The following is a 19,080-nucleotide window of genomic DNA, read 5'->3' as shown; positions in this document are numbered from 1 at the left end:
ACCCAGCACAGCCCGGCCCAGGGGCCCTTTTATACCCCAGGGAGTGTCACAGCCAGCCAGGGGAGTAGCCAGCCCCAGGCTCTGCACCAGGAGCCCGGGGCCCCTGCCCTGCCTGGGTGCAGGTACGGCAGCACAGGGGCAGCACCTGTGCCTGGGAGAGCAGCACTGTCACCTGCACCCTTCCCCTCTCTGTGCCCCACCTGTGCCTGGGAGAGCAGCACTGTCACCTGCACCCCTTCCCCTCTCTGTGCAGCATATATGTGCATATTCTGTTTGTGGATGTGCACATTCTGTTTGTGGATGTGCATATTCTGTTTGTGGTACATTATTCTATATTAAACATAATATATATACAAATATATGTGCATATGTAGAGATTATAGCCCAAAATGAGTGATCTTAATTTATTAAGCACATGTGCTTCTGCCACATAATTTAAATTTTAGCATCATATGAGTCATAGAGGACAACACCCATAATAAAAATGGTAACAACTTGAGAGCAGGATTGCAAGGCAAACTCCAGTCACTAACAAGCATAATTCCTGATGTTTGACTGCATGGAGGAGGGAAACAGGAGCAGGAACAAAAGATACTTTGTAACACATAAAAATAATGCTGTACCCTCAGTGATACATGGTCCTTAAATACTTATAGGAATCCATCATATTTAGCCAAAACTTGAATTAACTTGTGATTAACTTGCACAGTTAACTCTCCCTCTCTCCCATTAAGAATACAGCATTTCTAATGTTTCTTAATTTCTTATATTTCAGGTGTGCTTCAGAACTTGCCAGGAACATGCTAGAGGTGAAAACCCCATTTCACTGAAGCTCTCTGAAGTGAACTGTAACATTCACTGAGTGAAACATTTCCCTTGCTAAAGGAAACGCTGTGAGGCAGAACAAAACACAGCACAGTCATGTTTGCCTGCTGATAACCAGCACCAGTATCACTGAGCAGCAGAAACCCAGGCTAAAATGACTTGTGGAAGCCTAGAGCAGTTTCATGACATGTCAAGTGACTGTCGCTGCCTTGCAAGTGTTCCTTTTAAGGATGGGGAAAGGAACTATAATTTGGAAAGCACCTTAAAACTATTCAGCATAAAATGGTGAAAGTGGAAGCCTTGACTCCCTGAATGTCACTACTCAACCACTTTATGGGTTGCTGGAGATAAGGGATTTCTGAGCTTCCATGTGGTTACAGAAGAAAAATCAGCTTATTCCAGGCTTCCCCTCCACTTGATGACTTCCCCCACCAACCAATGAAGGAACAGACAACTGCTCCTGACACAGAGCTCAGCACCAGAAGTGCATTTTAAAAAAATAGAGAGCAAACATCTGTCATCCTCTGCCATGCTGTGAGCACACTGATTAGGGAGCAATAAAAGGAAGACTTCAAATGCAGGTAGATTCATTTTGTTTCCTTAAAACACAATCATTTTATCATTTTCAAAAGATAAGTGGAAAGCCAGTTTACCCAGCAAGAGACACAATTCCTTCTACAATTCCCTAAGAAAATTCTGAAAAGGTTATTTGGACATTTACTTAAAAAGCATATCTCATTTTATTTATGCACATTTTGTACTTGTTTCCTCCAACCATCCTTAGCTAAGAGCAGCAATGCACGTCTGAGTTGTATATTCAACTGCTGCATTCTGAATAGACATTGACACAATGCCAATAACAAATACTAAATTAATATAAAATATAAAAAATATATTAATTTATAAAAATATTCGTTAATATAAATTAAAAATATGCAATGTATTCACAATAGGCACAGCTTAGGAAGAGGCTGAAGGTGCTAATTCACTGTCCAGAACATTTAACAAAATAATTTCAGCATTAAATAAATTCACTGAGCACATCTCACAAGGAAAGGCAGAAAAGGGAAGCAAAGAAATAAGCAATCACTCAATAGGGGTTTTTCCTCTTGCTGAAAATAGCTCCCCAGAATCGTGTGCCTCCTCTGAAGTGCTTCCTTATAGAGCCTTAAACATTCTGGCACATGACACCGGGCAGCCGAGATGTTTGTGGGCTTGGGCCTCTTTTCCCTCTCCTCCCCATCTGCATTTCTGTCTGAGTTTATCCACGGCCGGCCTAGGAGGGGCTGTTTCTGTGGAGGTTCAGCTGCAGTCCCTGCTCAGCCCAGCGACCCCCGGGCCTGTTAACACGCGGGGCTCCCAGCAGCGCCACGGCCCATGTGCAGCTGCAGATTAGCGGAGAGAGGCACCGCGGAGAGGGGCTGAGCTGGATGGGCCGGCTCTCAGGCGCTTTGGCACGGGGGAGATTAGGAGCAGCCTGGCACTGGGCACAGCTGGGGCACTGGGCACATTATCAGGCTGCCGCTGCTCGCAGATGCCACAGTCCTGCTGTTGGGCTCGAGCTGAGACCACAGAGACACCAGGCTTTTGTGGTTGCTGGGCTATTTGTTGTTGGTTTTGTTTCCTTGGTTGATTTTTGGGTTTTTTAACACTACCCCCAATAAACATGCATGTGCAAGGAGGCATTCTGGGATACTCTTTTTTTATGGTTTGCTTGGGAGGAGCTGGCTTTTCAGAGTAGCAGAGAAGATTGTTGAGAGGAAAGCCTATTCAGTTTGAGATAAGCCTGGCTACAGGGCATCAGATAATTTTACAGAGATCTGTGAATGGCTGCCAGACAAGCTGATGCAAGTCTTAACTACCCTGGGCTAACTGAATCACCCCTAATAATGATACCAAAACCAATGCATTCAACTCACAGGCTCCATTCGTGCTCTGCTGTTCCTTTTCCTGTGTTTGTTCTCTGTGCCTCAGTTTCTCTGCTCATCGTATGGAGCTAATAAACCTCAGGCCCTCTGCAAAAAGTGCTGAAAGCCAAGGAAGAGAAGCTAGGAGGGGAGAACTGTCTGTGGTTTAGTAAACCTGTTTATCAAACATGAAAACTTCTATCTAATGTATGCAAAAGAGGCTGATAATCCATTCACACAGTCACTAGAAGCTTCTGCAGGAAAATTAGAAAACTATTTTTACTATTGACTAAATCTTCTAGCAAATAATGAAGAACCTTCAGATATTCAAGCCCTAAGGAGCAGCCTAGAAAATGGACACCGGCCTGTGTTCCTTTGCTAATTGTAGCATTAAAGGGCTTGAGAAATCCAGAAATTGGGACTAGGAAAAAAAAAAAACAACAAACAAAAATCCAGTCACAGTTTCTGGCCACAGTCTAGCACAATGCTGAGGTGTTAGGCCAAAGGTGAAGAAACCTGTGACAGGGCCTGTCCCAGACACAATCACAACCCATGTGACCGAATTTTTGAGCTGGAAGCGCCACTGGGGGCTGGGACGGCGGGATTGAGTTGGCTCCTCGTTCCCCAGAGCTCCCTCGGACACGCTGAGGCGGCACCGAGGAGGGCGCGGGGCCGGCCCGCTGTCCCCGCCCGCTGTCCCCGCCCGCTGTCCCGGCCCGCTGTCCCCGCCCGCCGCAGGTGAGCCCAGCCCAGCCCGGCCCGGCCCCGCCCGTGCCTCCGCTCCTCCCCTCCGCCCTCAAACCCCGGCGCGGCCGCAGCCCGGCAGCCGCCGCTGTCCCAGCATGGCCCCGCCGCTGCCGCCCCTCATCGCGCTCCTGCTGCTCTGCGGCTGCCTCTGCCCGCCCGCCCGCGCCGGGCTGCACTTCAGGGAGGGGCAGCACTGCTACCGCCCGGCCCCGCGCAGGGCGCCCGGCCTCAGGTGCGCTTCGCTGCCGTGTGCCCTCCGGCCCCTCACGGGTGGCACGGCCGGGGCTCGGGAGGGTTCGGGGATTTCGGGGGTGCCCGGAGAGGTCAGGGGTTCCCGGGGGGTTTCGAGGGTGTCCGGGGCGGTCTGGGGGTGGCCGAGGGGTTCGGGGGTTTCAGGCGTTCCCTGAGGATTTCGGGGGTTCCCGGGGTGTTCGGGGGCTCCCGGGGCCGCTCTGGGGTCCGGGATGGGCCGAAGGGGGGGGGCGGTCACGAGACCGCGGGGCCGGATCGGTCACGTGACGCCGGCGGCCACTCGCGGGCTCGTTGTGGAACTCGGTGAAATCCGTGGGGTTTGATTTTTCGGTTTTTTTTTTTTTTTTTGTTGCTTGTTTGTTTGTTTTTTGTTTTGCTTTAAATAACACCCGGCCGTCCTGCTCCGGGGGATGCCGGCGCTCCCTCCCCGTCCCGTTCCCCCTTCCCCAGGACCTACCCCCGCCCGCACGAGTACCTGGACGTGTCGGCGCTGCCGCGGAGCTGGGACTGGCGGAACGTGAACGGGGTGAACTACGCCAGCACCACTCGGAACCAGCACATCCCGCAGTACTGCGGCTCCTGCTGGGCCCACGGCAGCACCAGCGCCTTGGCAGGTACCCCCGGGCTCCCCGCTGCAATCGGGAGTGTTTGGAAGCAAAGGAAGTTTAGATTCAGGTTACTGACAGCTGGTGTAAGGTGCTAAATCACTGCAGGGACTAACGCAGCAAAACTGAGGCTGAGGTGCCTGTGAATACACCAGAACAGTGGGAATGCCCAAGCTGAAGGCAAGGAGGGTTGGTTTCAATAGGAAAAGCAACCAGAGTGTGGCTGTGTCCACCTTATCCAAAGGCAGCAAGGGGGGAACGCTGGTATGTGGTTAAAAACCTGTTGGCAGAAGGAATGTGGCCATAGCTCCTCCCAGACTGCTCTTTTGGTCCTGGGGTAAGAGCTGGAGTTTCTGCCCTTCCCTCAGAAGTGTGGTGATGGCAGCCGATGCAAAAGAGTTGTCAGGTCTCCTTCTGGTCCCTCACTAGAGCAGGGGCTCTCCAGCCATGCTGGCAATGAGGAAATGAAACAAAGTGCCTCTTGTGGGATATTTGCTGCAGGAGCCCTGTCACTGCATGAACTGACCCCCCAGCAGACACTAAGTCTGATTTCAGCCTTTTTCTTAGTCAAGGGGAAGTAGTGGTTTGCTACAGATGGAGAAGTAGTGGCTCTAGAGAGAATGCATGATTTGCATGCAACAGCTTCGTGCTGGAGAAGCACTATTTGCATAGGGAGGCTGTAGGAAAATTATCTGTGAAGGGGAAACAGCAAACTGGGGAGAAGGGGGCAGACAAGGCAGGTGTGAGCAGACAGCAGGAATCATGCAGCACACAAGGATGTGGACAGGTATGACACCTGCCAGCATGGAGTGAAGGACTGGGACAGTAAAATACAGCAGCTTGCAGGAAGATTGGGCTGGGATGATAGCTCCCTGTTCTGTCAAGTTTATTTGAATGTTGTTGGTACTAATAGGATTTAAAGTAACTACAGTGGCATCAGTTAAAACTGTTAATGCAGAAAAGCAGTTTATAAATACTCGTCAGGAAGCTTTTCCGCCAAGTAAGCTTCTTGTTTCTGACAAAAGAATGCAGCAGGGTGGTGGTGCCTGCCTGAGATGGCAGGATAACAGTGAGATGCTGGTGTAACAGCAAGGAGATAAGTCTGAAAGCTTTCTCCTGCATTTAGACTGTCTCACAGAGCCAGCAGCCTGGCCTCCATGGGCTTATGTTTATGCATGGGCTTATACATAAATCTCTACTCCTCTAAAAGATGATGCTCAGAGCTGTTTTGAGATGTGTATTTGAAAAGTCTTCGCTGTCAAAGTCCGGAAACAGATCTGGAAGTTTTCAGAAGCTGTGTCTTGAATTAAAAGAGGTTTAGGGCTCTTCAAGGCCTTAGACAGATCTTACTCATCTCCATGTTTTTGCTGAGTTTTTAATGGAAAAACCCCTCCTAATGGAAACCCACAACAATAGCTCAGCCTCTGGTTTGAATTAGGTCAGGCTGTGTTCCTCTCTGCAGAGAGCAGAGCCTTTCCAACCACAAGTGCTGCAGTCTGCAGCCAGTGGCAGGTTCAATGGAGAGGAGAGAGTTTCAAAAGCAGCTGCAATGTGCAGCCACCCACGAATTCCAGCAGCAAACCCCAGTTTCTTGTCCTTCCAGACCGAATCAACATCAAGAGGAAAGGGGCCTGGCCCTCTGCCTACCTGTCTGTGCAGAATGTCATCGACTGTGCTGATGCTGGCTCCTGCGAGGGCGGGGACCACTCGGGGGTCTGGAAGTACGCGCACGACCACGGCATCCCCGACGAGACCTGCAACAACTACCAGGCCAAGGACCAAAGTAGGGTGCCTCTGCTTTGCTCTAGGGTTTCTTCCCAGCTTTGACAGATCTTAGTGTATTTTAAAAAAATGGTTTGGGTTTTCAGAGTACTGGTTCCTGCTGTTTGACTGATAGAGCAGGTTTTCTTTACCGGCCTGTGTGTGTCTCCTGCTCCAGACAGACAGGGTAGCACTAAATCGTGCTCAGGCAAGTTTGCACAGCTGAATTGTTTTAACTTAATCTCTTAAATCTGTGACACACAATCTCTAATGTACTGAAATATTTACAAGTGTCACCTCAAGCTGAGCAAAGGAGAAACTTAACCTTTGGTCATGTATGACTGGAATGGTTTCTCTATGTCCTCAACAAAGTATTTATACCTGTGAAGTAAAGAGCAGTAAGTGGTGATATAAAGGGACGTTAAATGTGGTTTCCAGAAAACAATTGAGTTCACCAGAGAGAATATGTATTAATAATTACTCTGAAGTTATTAATATCTGCCTCAATTATATTATAAAAGCTCAGTGTCCTACAATCACTTCACTTGAAGAAAACATAAGAAAAATCCTGCAGATTACTTTCAGTGGTAATGTCACCTCTGTTTTGCAGAGTGTAAGAAGTTCAACCAGTGTGGAACTTGTGTCACTTTTGGAGAATGCCATGTGATCAAGAACTACACTCTCTGGAAAGTTGCTGACTATGGGTCTGTCAGTGGAAGAGAAAAAATGATGGCAGAAATCTACACTAATGGACCAATTAGGTAAAAAAAAAAAAAGATACATGAAACTCTGTGTACATTTTCACTCTAGCATGTGTCAGCAGCTCTGCTCTAACATGCAGACTCTAGTTTGTCTATAAACTGAGATCAGAATTCAAAATACAAGAAACCCAGCTGGTTTTTAGGCAGGCCCCTGCCCTGATCCCCTTGTGTGAAACCTCCTCTCTCTGTTTTCTTGCAGCTGTGGCATCATGGCTACAGAAAAGCTGGATGCCTACACAGGGGGGCTGTACACAGAGTACAACCCCTCACCCACAGTGAATCACATCGTGTCTGTGGCTGGCTGGGGCGTGGAGAACGGGACAGAATATTGGATAGTTCGGAATTCCTGGGGTGAGCCCTGGGTAAGGAGACACAGCAACACACTTTGGGCTTTGGGGGTGGGGTTTGTCACTTGCTAAACTGCAGCCTGTGGATATAAAACTGAAACTTGCTTTGGACTAGACTGCCAGTTTAAAAATGACGCCCAGCCAATCTGAAGGCAAGGATATTTGGCCAAAGTTATTTGAGTAATAACTTTCAGCTCTATCCCAAATTCTGCCTTTCAAGGACATGCAGCTCCTGTTATGGGCAGCTGGAAATTGCTGTGAGTTGTAGGCAAAAATGCAGTCATGGACCAGGAGTGGGTGAGTGGGATGTAAATTTACCCAGGCAGGTTGCCCCATGACTCCAGGGCTGCACTTCAGCTTGAGTGAATTCTCCATTCACCTCATCACTCATATTTGGCAGAACAGGCTCACCAACACAATTTTTACAGCTGTTTCCTAATTTACAATGCAAATTCAATCCTTTACAGGGTGAAAGAGGCTGGCTGAGGATTGTGACCAGTGCCTACAAGGGTGGGAGAGGAGCAGACTACAATCTGGCTATTGAAGAGGACTGTGCATATGGGGATCCCATACTGCCTTGATTCTACATGGTACAGCTTTGTGTTTGGGTACTTTGGAAGCTTCCCAGCACAAGCTCCTCTTGTTTAAAGAATAATAGCCCAAGACTCCTTCACAGTTCTGAACAATTAGACCAGATGCAACACACAATGCCTTCAAAAAATACAGAACTGCCCTAATTTTATTTACACCTTGAAGTAATTCACCCATGAAGGAGTTGTCTGCCTTGATGCACAGTATTAAAATCACACTGACTGGATCACAGAACCTGTACATGTAAATATCTATTTTTTTAAATACAAATCATGTAGATGTACTGGAAAAGTGTACTCAATATTTGGGTCTAGAGCTTCTTTTAAATTCTGTGACAGTACTGACCAAATATGTTGCAATGATGCAAAAGCCATGAAAAGTCTGGACCTGATAAATTAAAAATATTGAACCTTGTTTGCTTGACCTCCTGGTGAAATAGTAGTGTTGGAATTGTTAAATGATGAAGTTGCTTTTATCCACCAAAATTATATAATGGGAATTACTTTAACCAAAAGACAGTCTAAACACTTCTTACTTGATTAGCCTTGTCTTTGCTCAAATTTCTTGTTTTAATATGTGATTATGCCTTTTTTCTCCTAAAGAGGCAAAACATAAATTACCATAACCCTGAACTACTCACTAATATTACAAATCAGTGCCATATCAGATGTTACTGCCTGACCTTGCTAACTGATTTAATAAACAGACTTTTTCTCTTACATGACTGGGTCTTAAGAGCTTATTAATGCAGGTGTGTGGTTGTCTCTCTCTGGCCTGATGAACAATTTTATACAGCAGTGATGCTGGTTCAAACAGCAACTGGGTATGAGCAGGATTGTGGGACAGCACTGATCACAGCTTCACAAAGGGTTTAACAAGTTACAAATCATCTACAGAGGAACTGTTTAGAGGAAGTGATACCAAGCTGAACACAGGAAAGTAAAGATAAATCTTGTTTAAACTGCTGGTAAAGCTGCATGAACACAGAGCAAACTTTATTATATCTTGATTATCACCAAGAGCTTGTATAGGGCTGGATCCTAAATTTATTCTCTGTAAGGTGAATAATTTCTGCTGTTAATTCAACAGTTTACTTAAATTACAAAAACTAGGTCACATGCAAATTTTAAATGGTGAGAGTTAGCTAGAATAACAGTAAATCTTTTATTCAAAGATAAGCAAGGAAGTTCACAACAGCCTCTAGAGAAGCAACTTTTGCCCTTTTCAGGTGATTTCCTTTTTAAATTTACATCCATCTGGACTTAGAATTTCAGTGTCTTTTAGAAAGCAGCTTCTTCAGAAAACAGATGTACTTGGAGGAGCAAAATGTGCTTGTTTGTTGAAGAAAATTACAGTTTGTTTAAAAGTGAGGGGTGTAAAGAGGAATCCAGCCCAATGAACAGAGAGAACGAGTCATAATGAAACTGAAAGACATCTCTGCAAAAGAACAAACACCTTTATTTAAAGGTAAATTATATTGTTGGGTGTTCTCCCACAGTTTGGCATCAGCCAGGACAGAGTAGAGATCAGTATAAAAACAAAGCCACAACAAGCAGTAATGAAATTTGGGCACACGTTTCATAGTTTGGGACAGTAATGATACGGTAATGAAACTTACCAGTAACATCTGCTGCATCTATTTAGCAAGAAATAGATTCTGAAAGGTAACACACTCAGAATTCCTCTCTTCATACAAAATAACCTTGCCTGTTGCAACTCCTCTTGTGTTACACAAAACACATTTTTGTTTTCATGTAGGACATTTAAAATTCTAATATAATGCAAAAGGGAGGGACAGACATTCGGGCTTCTGTGTTGCAGGCACAGAGCAAATCCAAAAATTCCTATTTTTTACAACTTGCAATATCAAAGCCTAGAGCATTCAGGACCTATTCAGAGAACTATCTGCAAAGTGTTTTTAGTAGGAATTACCTTACCCTTTCTTCATATTTTGTTTATTACACAAAGAATCAGTGACAAATTCTGCAAGTTCTTTCAAATAAATCTGTTTCTTGCTATCCATCCTTTTCAGAACACAGATTTATACTGATTTGTGTAACAAGAGAAAGACCTTTGGTATCATTCCATTTCCCAAATGACATTAACAGTTCTCTGATATGAAACACAAACACTCCTCTGGTTATGAATTTCAGGGTCACCATGCGAGTCAAGCAAATGCCCTTCAGCCTTTTCCTCCTTGTTCAGGTTTCTTGGTTTTGTTGGGGTTTTTTTTCCCAGTTTTAGAACCTCACAGGTGGAGAGCATGGCAAAGCAGTGATCACGAGCTCTGGCCGCATTCTTGATGTTTTCCACTCCTTAGTTCATCATAATAAAGTTAGATTTGCAATGAGCTTAAAAGGAGAGAAAAAAAGACACTCTTCAGTACATTACAATGATTCTGATTTATATATTTGCATATGGATTTCTGCATTATGTAAATAATTAGGCTTTTAGAGTCTGGACAGATGTTTCTGGTTTAGGGTGGAGTATCATATCATGACAGACAACTTTCCTTCCTTCCTTTCCTTGCTGCAGTGATAGTTCCCAAAAAGCAGTATTTATCTTCACTTTCCCCACTACTACCCACAGATTCTTGATCACAGGGAAATTGCTAAACACAGGCCCCTAAAAGGGAAGTTGTCTGTGAAAACAGCTGGCAGGCATTCCTATATTTAGCAATCTTCCTCCTAAACATTATTTGCAAGATGTAACAGACACAAATGGAAGCAGGTATGGAAGGAATAAACGTGACTTACCTATGAACTCTGTGACAGGATCATGTTCACCTTCTGTTTTTATAGTGCCTGCAATGCTTTCATTCTCCAAGATTGGAAGAAAAAGCTGTACAAAGTCTGAGGTATACGGAGGAGCAATCACATCGAGCACCTGAAAGAACAGACAAAAACTGATGATTCTTGCACTTACAGGGGGAGGAGGGACATTTAATTCATATACCAGTCTTGGAAGCATACAAGTAGTTGGATGGAGAACAAGAGGTCTCAAGTGCAAGTAGTCAGTTATGAACTCTCAGGTGCTCTGTGAGTACCTTGTTACTTCCAGAAGTCAGGATCAGCAGGACCAAATCACAGCCTGGTGAACACTGAGACATTGCTCAGACTCTGACCTGAACCTGAAGTATTTCTCAATATCCAAAACACATGGATCTGATTTAAACTTGATCTCTAGCCTTCAGTAAACAGTTTTTGCTGCTGACCTCTGTCACAAAGTATCTGATGAGGGAGATGTCTGTGTCCAGCTTCTCCAGGCATTTGCGGATGTAGCTGACGACGGGCAGGACGTAGCCCCGGCTCAGCGAGTGAACCATCCTGTCCAGGAGGGTCTTCTTCAGCTCCAGCTGAGGGGAAGGGAGGGGAGAGCCAACACTTCAGAACTCGCCCTCAGAGTGTGCTATTTTTATTCATTCAATACCTGCTGTGCTACATTTTAACCACTTCTACATTAACCCTGCTGTGAGAGCAAAAGGAGTGACAGATGTGAAGAAACAAAAACCTGAATCCTCTGAGTATCACCTGCTCCATCACATCCAGCTGAGAATGTTCTGTTTCAAAGAGCTTGACAAGAAGTTGCAGAACTTGGGGATGAAGCAGCTGATGGCATGTACTGATCTGCAAACAACACAGCAAAGTGAGACCCTCAGAACTGCAATTTAAAACACAATGCACCAGACAAGTTTACATTGATGTTCAGTGCCAGACAGAAATTCATTTAGAAAAGCATTCCATCATTTCTTTCTATAATGCCCAAGTTTTCCTGGCATAAATAATGCTGAGCTGACAAAACCAGACAATTTACTCTGGACAGATTCATCTCTGCATATTTGCTGCCTTACTGCAAACGACAGGCACTCAGTGTTACACAAGAAGCAGAGCTGTTCCTGCTCTCAGCACAGTTTCCAGACACTCTTACCTCATCCAGCAGGGCCAGGTGAACTGGGGTGTGATCAGTCTGCAGCTGGAAGTACCGTGGCTCTGACACTGTCCAGTCCACCCACTTCAACACCCCCATGGCCACCACTGGGAACCTACAGAGAGACATCACCTTAGCACAGCAGCATGGAAAATAAATGGAAGTTTTGTTAGGAACCCACAGGAATCTGCCATCACTCTCTCCAGTGGCACAGAAAATCATTTCTGCCACCCAAGGAGGACAAGTTGTGTGTGAAAGACAGGATTTATGAGTCATGAGAGATTCCCAGCCTCCCTGCTCACCTGATGCACTGATAGAGAGTGCTCAGTTCTGCAACCAGCTCTGATGCCCCTTTGTTCTCATTGCAACACAGATTGTGAACAGTCTCAATGGCTTTTGAGGTTGACTTGAGCTCATCCTTGTTGATGCTGACTCTCTTGTTCTGTAAAATTATTGCAAAATTGGAATGCAAAAGTTGCAAATGTTTTTGGTTATTTAAGGAAAGGAGCTTGACCTGCAATAAGCCTAGGATTGCACCTGTGTCTCAAAATTCAGACTCACATGCAAGTTTCAGAAGAATTAATTATGAGTGAGCTGAAGTACAGGGATGTTTGCTTTATTTAATTCTCAGTGCACTCAGACTTTTGTTTGATCATCAGGATCTACACTTTTTAATCACCTCAGCTGAAGGCAGAAGCATTTAATATTAAAATAATTAAACTAAGCTGAATGTATTATTTTAAACTGAGTGACTTCACAACCATACATATTCTTCAGCAGAAGCAGGCTGCTGCAGGTAAAAAAGAATATTATTCACAGAAGTGGACATTACCTTTTTCCACATCTCTACAACACTAGCTGCATATGCCAGTATGTGGATATATTTATGTTTGTGGTCCTGGTTGATCTTAGCACCTGGTTTAAACAAGGACTGCATGAAGAGGTCCAGAAATGCAGGCACTCGAATCTGGGAAGTTAAAGAACATTTTATCAGAGCCTGAGAATCATGACAGGTGACTAAGAACGGAGTTTTTGCATTTGATATACCTTGCATAGAACAAGATAAACACATTTTCCTTTTAAAGTACATTAAACAGTTTTCTGAAGAGACACAGACTTTTGAAAGAAAAAAGGGGAAAAAAAAGGAATCAGTTACAGACCATATTTCTAAAGTATCAAAATCTTGCCTTTTCTTACCAAAACCCATGTTAGAACAATGCAGTGAGAAATGTGAAATGTATAATTTAGGCCTGTTTATAACAAACTGCTAAAGTGGGCAGGGATTTTTTTTTCTGATTTTTTTTTTTGGTTTGTTAAAGAATTAATTCCTTGTAATCTTTATATTGTATGGAAAAGTTCTTTAAAAAAACACAACTTGGAATAATTAAAAAAACCCAACAAAAGTATCATGAAGCTGATGCAAACCAGAATGCAAGTAACAGCTTCACTTTACAATTCACTTACTTACAATTACAGAGGGACAAGTGAGTGCTAATTTGATTTTTGTGTCCATACAACACTAAGCACAAGGCACCCCATTTCCGAGTGCTTCTGTAACAGAAATAAGTTTCAGAGGTTACAAACAGGTGAATACTGACCAGTTCTACTGGAGGTGGGTCCATGCTTGTAAACATTTTGAACAGGACCGTGATATCTGCTGGATTCAGAGCTCCTTTGGACAGCATTGCCCCCAGAGCCTGGCAAGCTCGGGGGTAGGAGGCTGCAGTACCCAGTGCTAAGGTGATCTGACTGGCATCGTGGCCTCTGCAGGCAGAGCAAACACACACAGTCACTTATTAATTCAGACATTTCAGATGAAGTCTCACTGAGTCAACAGGGCATATTCTATGGGATGTAATGCCTTGGGGTAATTACAGAAATAGGCCTGTGTTTGCCTTGTTTATCTCCAAAAAGTTAACAAAAAATAAAAGTATATTTCTTAATACACAAACATAAAGTCTTTGCTTTTCCAGTTTTAGGTTTCTCTGGTACAGGACACTGAACTTTTCTGCTGTCCCACAGCTTCAAGCCCTGCTACAAGAACTGCTCTGTTGCAGCTAAAGATTCTCCTTTTGCTGGTGAAAGGTGATGAAGGACGAGCAAAAGCCAGCAGGGCTCGCAGGCTGTGGTGGGCTCCATGTCCCTGCTCCCACAGGGGCACTCACTTCTCGTGGGCGTAGCGCTGAACCTCCTGCGCGATGCGCCGGACGGCGGAGCCGCCCTGCTCCTCCTGCGCCAGGATGGACATCATGGACTGGGCAAAGAGGTACGTGTGTTCCCCGTGGCACACCATCTTCTGTGAAAGCACAGCACAAACCTCACCAGACAGCAAGGAAACAGCCCAGGGGCCTTCTGTCATTGCATTGCCGTGAGAGCAAAGCGGGGGAAAAAAACAAACAGCAAAATCGCAAAGGAAAAAAAACAAAGCACAAATGCCAAGAGGAAAATACAGAAAAGCACTGACACCACACAAGAAGAGATTTCTGATTGAGAACTTCATTTCTCAAATTCCAAAACTGAGAGGAAAATCTGTTCTACTCATGCTCAGTACTTTCTCTGCAGTATTTAAATACTAAGAGAAGTTAAAAGCCAGCTAAAAATAATTTTTTGAGTAGTTCTACATTTCTGAAATCAGAGTACAATAATTGTGCCTGTTTCACAACACTGAAATGCTGGGTTGATTTAGATGGCAACTTTCACACTGATGTGGATGATAAGAGAATTATTTTCATTTGCCAGGGGACTGACAATACTGATCTTTAGATCTTGAAGTACATGTTAATTACAACAGCTCTACCCCCACCTTTTTACAATCCAGTTAATAAATGTAAGAAGTGTCACAGAAGCAACCCAAAGAATTCTTAGTCACAGAATGACCAAAAAGCATAAATTGTTTTAACTCAGATATACCTTCTCTTCATAAGCTTTTGTAGGACATCAAGATTGGCTACAATCCCACAGTGATCTGTACCTCCTAACTGAAAAGCAGAGCACTTCTTTTTCTTCATAAAAAAGGGGGGAAAATCCCAAAAAACCAAACTTACAGCAAACTCAGGGAGGTTTTTCTCAAGGTTTTCTTCTCCTCCATCTAAAATTGTTGCCAGAGATGTACGCAGGACTCTGGAAAATACTTCTAGTTGCTGACATGCTGTTGAAACACTGGTTATTTCCCCTTGATACCCAGCATCAGATATAAGCTATAAAAATAAAAACATCACAGAAATCTTGTGTTATTTACATTTCTATTTCTGATATCCTACCAAATCTAGAAGAACACAGAGAATCTAAATTCCACTTCTGCATACACTGACTGGAATTCACATTTATATTGTGGTCTACAGAAAAGGAAACCAATAAACGTGTAGCAAAAAAAAGCACAATAATAAAAAATGTAGCAGAGCATATTCTTTTTAATATAACATTCTTTTCTTGTCACAGAAACATACAAAACTGGCTGAGATGTTCCACTGCACCAGAAATCCAAAATTTTTAAACAGAGATCAAAGGAAAACAAACAAGAAAAAAAAATAAGATGACTCCCACACCTCAACAAAAATTGAAAAAACAGTACTTTAAACTGGGAAATTATATGTACTGCAACTTGTAGCTCAAGTCCTCCCACCAAGGTGTACTTCTACTAATTAGTATTAGCAGGAATACATAAAAGATACAAGCAAGACCACAACTAACATTTGATGCCAGAACAATTAGCCCACTATGGATATTTGGATATTCTTACTGATTAGACTTAAGCATAGTACCTTCACAGTAAAATTAAGCATTAAACAATCAGGATGGGCTTCTGCCAATTTGTAAAAAAGGTCTCTCCACGTGGTATGTGCTATCATTTGCTCAAGCCAGGCTGGAGTCTGAAAAGAAGAAAGAGATTTAAGAATGTCTTGTTGTCAGGACCATCAAAAGCAAGGCTTTTACCTCTCAGCACTCCTGTGAGTTGTTCTACAGAGCTTTATTACAAGGGAGGATGCATTCCAAATTTCCAAGCTCTCTAAACCTCTGAGGACTCCAGTCAGACAGAGCTGGTTTTCTGAAACCAGTTGTTCCTCAGCCAAAGAGCTTTGAAGACTCCATTTCCCTTCCTTCACCACTCCATCAGATGAAGGTGTGCAGGAAGGATCTTGTGTAGGGACGGGAACAGGGACTGCATGCACACCTCTCCCTCCTCTGTGAAGATGGAATCTGCTTTCCGAGGGTCGAAGTGCTTGATCAGTAAACTCTTCAAGTGGTTCTCCACAGTCTCCTGCACCTGCATTGGCTCAACACCTGCACAGAAGGAACAAAACACTCAGCAGATGCAGAGCAGTCCAGTGGAACACAGCAGCAGCATCCCACATTTTCCAATGAGAACAGACACTACTCCAAAATTTATCAGCACAGAGAAGATGAGAGGAGAGCCATCAGTTCTGCTACTGAGCCACACTGATACAGATTTACAGATTTTCCACCTTTTCCCTAAATACTGAACTGTTTAGGATCTCAGGTCACAAGCTTCCTCTTTCTCTCCTCATCAGACACAAATGCAGGAGTGTCTTAACCACAAGAGGGATTACCAGGGCTGAGGCACAAAGCCACGTTACTACACACTGAAGTTCATCCTTTTAAATATTGGTTATCAGTAGTTCTGATAATATTCTACAAAATAATACATAAATAACAATGAGTAGTTCTACATTTCTAAAATCAGAGTACAATAATTCTGGTAATGTAATAATGATTACATAATTAATTCCATTATAGGATAAAAGCACTACTTATACTGCCTATATAACAGCACCCTTGCCCTTTGAATGAAATTAAAAAGAAGCTATAATTTATGCAGCTGTTTCAACTATAAAACCTTTTATAACACAGTTTGTTGGCCTTTCCTCAACATATTGCATCATTATTCTCCAAGTGGAATAAACCTATTATTATAAAGGACTTAGCCACATAAAGGATGACAACTCTATAACAATCCACTTCCTATGTATGAACTAATTTGCCACAAATTCAGATATTTCTGACAGAATATGGACCCAAAATACTCTGTATCATACCTGTCTGAATGAGCCACTCTGCCAGCAAATTGACAGTCTGTGCCACTGCAGTGTAGTTTTCAGAGAGGAGCTGAATAACATTCTCTGGAGATCCTCCTGCTTGGAAATATCTGATGAAAGAATTACAAAAGAACTATGTGAGTCATATTAAAGCAAAAAATAAATAGAAATGTAAATTTAAAGGGAAAACAACAGCACCATTTATACATTTGCACACATTTCCATACGAAGTGACACCTCAAACACACCATAACAAACATCAGGTCACACTCACCTCTTTAACGTGTTAAATATAGACGGTTCCATTATATAATCAGGCGTTGAAAATTTCTTCAGGCACTCCTGCTGAACTTCGGCATCATCTTCTCCCTCCCCATCCTCATCATCTTGCTGTTCACAAGCACAGTCAGGTCAGTCTCCCTGTCCCGTCTCCACCCACACCCTCACATTCAGGCTCTTTGTGCCCACAGCAGCACACACACCTGGGCTCAGCACTGCAATGGACCCGCACCCCGACAGGCAGTGAATATTGACGGGGAAGGTACAAAAACCCCGCACCATCTTCTCTGTTTAGCCCCGGGGCCCTGGCCCGGCACAGCCCCGGCCCCTGCCCTCACACCCGCCGCTATCGCCTCAGCCCGGAGCGGTCGAGGGGAACGGGAGGGCCCGAGGGACGCCCCGGGACCCGCCCGGGGGTCGCTCCGGGTCCCTCCCGGGGAATACTCCAGGGCTGTCCCGGAGGATGCTCCGGACCCAGGGGAACGCTCGGAGCCCGTGCCCAGGGGTTGCTCCGGGACACGCGTGGGGCTGCGGTCATCCCTCGCCCCGCTGCCCCCGGCGCTCACCGCGCCCCCGTCCGCCTCGCTGCCCCACTCGGCTGCGCTGCCCTCGAAGTAATCGGCGTCCTCCATGGCTCCGGCCCGGCCTCCCCGCCCGGCCGCCGGAACGGGCGGAGCGCCGCGGAATGGCGGGGGCGGGGCGGGGGCGGGGCGGGAGCCCGGCATGGCGGCGGCTGAGGGGGCCTGAGGGCGGGCGGGCTCTGAGGGGAGGCGGGCAGTGGGCACACACCCCTCACGGGGAAAGAACCAGTGGAAATGTAAAACAAACAAAAAAATGTAAAATCGAACTGCCCTGCAAAGCCTCCCAGCCCAGCAGCAATCGCGCGGGAATTGCAAGGGAAGAGGAAAGAAAAGGATGTGTTGCTCCAAGGGGTGTGTTCTCCATTGGACGTTTTGTCCATGGGATGTGTTCTCCATGGAATGTGTTGTCCATGGGATGTGTTGCCCCAAAGGATATGTTCTCCAAGGGATGTGTTCTCCCTGGGATATGTTCTCCAAGGGATGTGTTCCTTTTCTGGGTGCAGCTGGACAAAAGCGGTTCCCTCCCTCCCTCCCTCCCATGGAAGCATGAGGGGGACGCTGAACAACAGCAAGTTGATAGGAATCATGTTAGGGTGGAATAGAAAAACTGACACGTAGGAAAACAAACCAAAAAACCCCCAAACAAACAAACAAAATATAGGGGTAACTTTGGAGGATGAAAGTGGGCATCTCTGAGCAGAAGAGAGGTGCTGTGGGAGCCACGTCTCCTGTTCTGGGGCGGCTCTGTAAGCAGGCAGGGCAGCCCGGGATGCAGGATTTGCTCCCCATCCTCAAAACTGGATCCCAGAGCACTGGGGATCACCCTGGGACCTTCCTGGGGATGCTGAGCAAAGATAACAGGTCAAGAGGGTCCCCAAGGAAGGGAGGGGCCCTAGGGAATGAGATGAACAGGGGACAAGTCTACAGTGAAAACTGATCACACAATCAGGCCTCAGCAAGGAGAGGCATTAGTGAGACCATGTGAGAAAGTCCCTTCCCTTTGTCCCTCTTCAGATCCACTCCTGTTCTTCAGTTCTATAAGAGTTTCACTGTGAGAAAGGGGAAGGTAAGGTGTTCTGGGATTTGGAGACCAGCCAGGAGTTTTGCTGATTAATTATTTAAAAGGTCCTTTATTTTCATTCTGTTTCTAACTGAAAAATAGTAAAAAGAAATTACTGTCTTCCATGCATTGCTAGGTATGAAAGGCCAAAAAAAACCCTGTTCAGAAATAAAAGTTATAGGATGTCCAACAGACAAAATCCTTGTTCAAATGTGGTTGCTGTGCTAATCAAGGGATTTGCTGCGTTTCAAAGCTCAGTACAGAGAGTGTACCCAGCACCTGAGCTGCAGCACAGCGGAGTTGTGCTGTTCTGTGCTGCCCTACAGTGGTGAAGCAGCTTTTCCTGGAACACTGCTCCAACAGTCAGGAGAGAAACATTCGAG

The 19,080-nt window shown here is 45.0% G+C and overlaps 2 protein-coding genes across 4 annotated transcripts; one reads left to right on the top strand and one right to left on the bottom strand.

Annotated features, from left to right (window-relative positions):
- Window positions 1-3,459: 3,459 nt before the first annotated feature.
- CTSZ (cathepsin Z) lies at window positions 3,460-8,515 on the top strand. The gene is made up of 6 exons (XM_059481065.1): window positions 3,460-3,711; window positions 4,182-4,345; window positions 5,940-6,119; window positions 6,708-6,858; window positions 7,058-7,220; window positions 7,673-8,515. Exons 1-6 carry the CDS (start codon window positions 3,575-3,577, stop codon window positions 7,784-7,786), a joined length of 909 nt encoding a protein of 302 aa, XP_059337048.1. The 5' UTR covers window positions 3,460-3,574; the 3' UTR covers window positions 7,787-8,515.
- A 719-nt stretch (window positions 8,516-9,234) lies between these two features.
- NELFCD (negative elongation factor complex member C/D) lies at window positions 9,235-17,688 on the bottom strand. 3 transcript variants are annotated; one of them, XM_059481060.1, is made up of 15 exons: window positions 17,623-17,688; window positions 17,052-17,167; window positions 16,778-16,887; window positions 15,895-16,004; window positions 15,485-15,592; window positions 14,768-14,920; window positions 13,889-14,019; window positions 13,322-13,487; window positions 12,556-12,690; window positions 12,026-12,165; window positions 11,724-11,838; window positions 11,327-11,422; window positions 11,011-11,151; window positions 10,553-10,682; window positions 9,235-10,147 (listed from the first exon to the last, which is right to left on the bottom strand). In XM_059481060.1, the coding sequence occupies exons 1-15, from the start codon at window positions 17,686-17,688 to the stop codon at window positions 10,113-10,115; spliced, it is 1,752 nt and encodes a 583-aa protein (XP_059337043.1). In that variant the 3' UTR covers window positions 9,235-10,112. The 3 variants fall into 3 exon arrangements, with proteins under 3 accessions (XP_059337043.1, XP_059337044.1, XP_059337041.1); XM_059481061.1 differs by lacking the exon at window positions 17,623-17,688 and adding an exon at window positions 17,260-17,402; XM_059481058.1 differs by lacking the exon at window positions 9,235-10,147 and having other exon boundaries at window positions 10,491-10,682.
- Window positions 17,689-19,080: the final 1,392 nt, after the last annotated feature.

The sequence above is a fragment of the Ammospiza nelsoni genome, chromosome 12 (genome assembly GCF_027579445.1).
Source record: "Ammospiza nelsoni isolate bAmmNel1 chromosome 12, bAmmNel1.pri, whole genome shotgun sequence".
Classification (NCBI taxonomy): Eukaryota; Metazoa; Chordata; class Aves; order Passeriformes; family Passerellidae; genus Ammospiza; species Ammospiza nelsoni.
The sequence above is the reverse complement of the archived record's forward strand: the minus strand, read 5'-3'. Positions and strand labels throughout refer to the sequence as shown.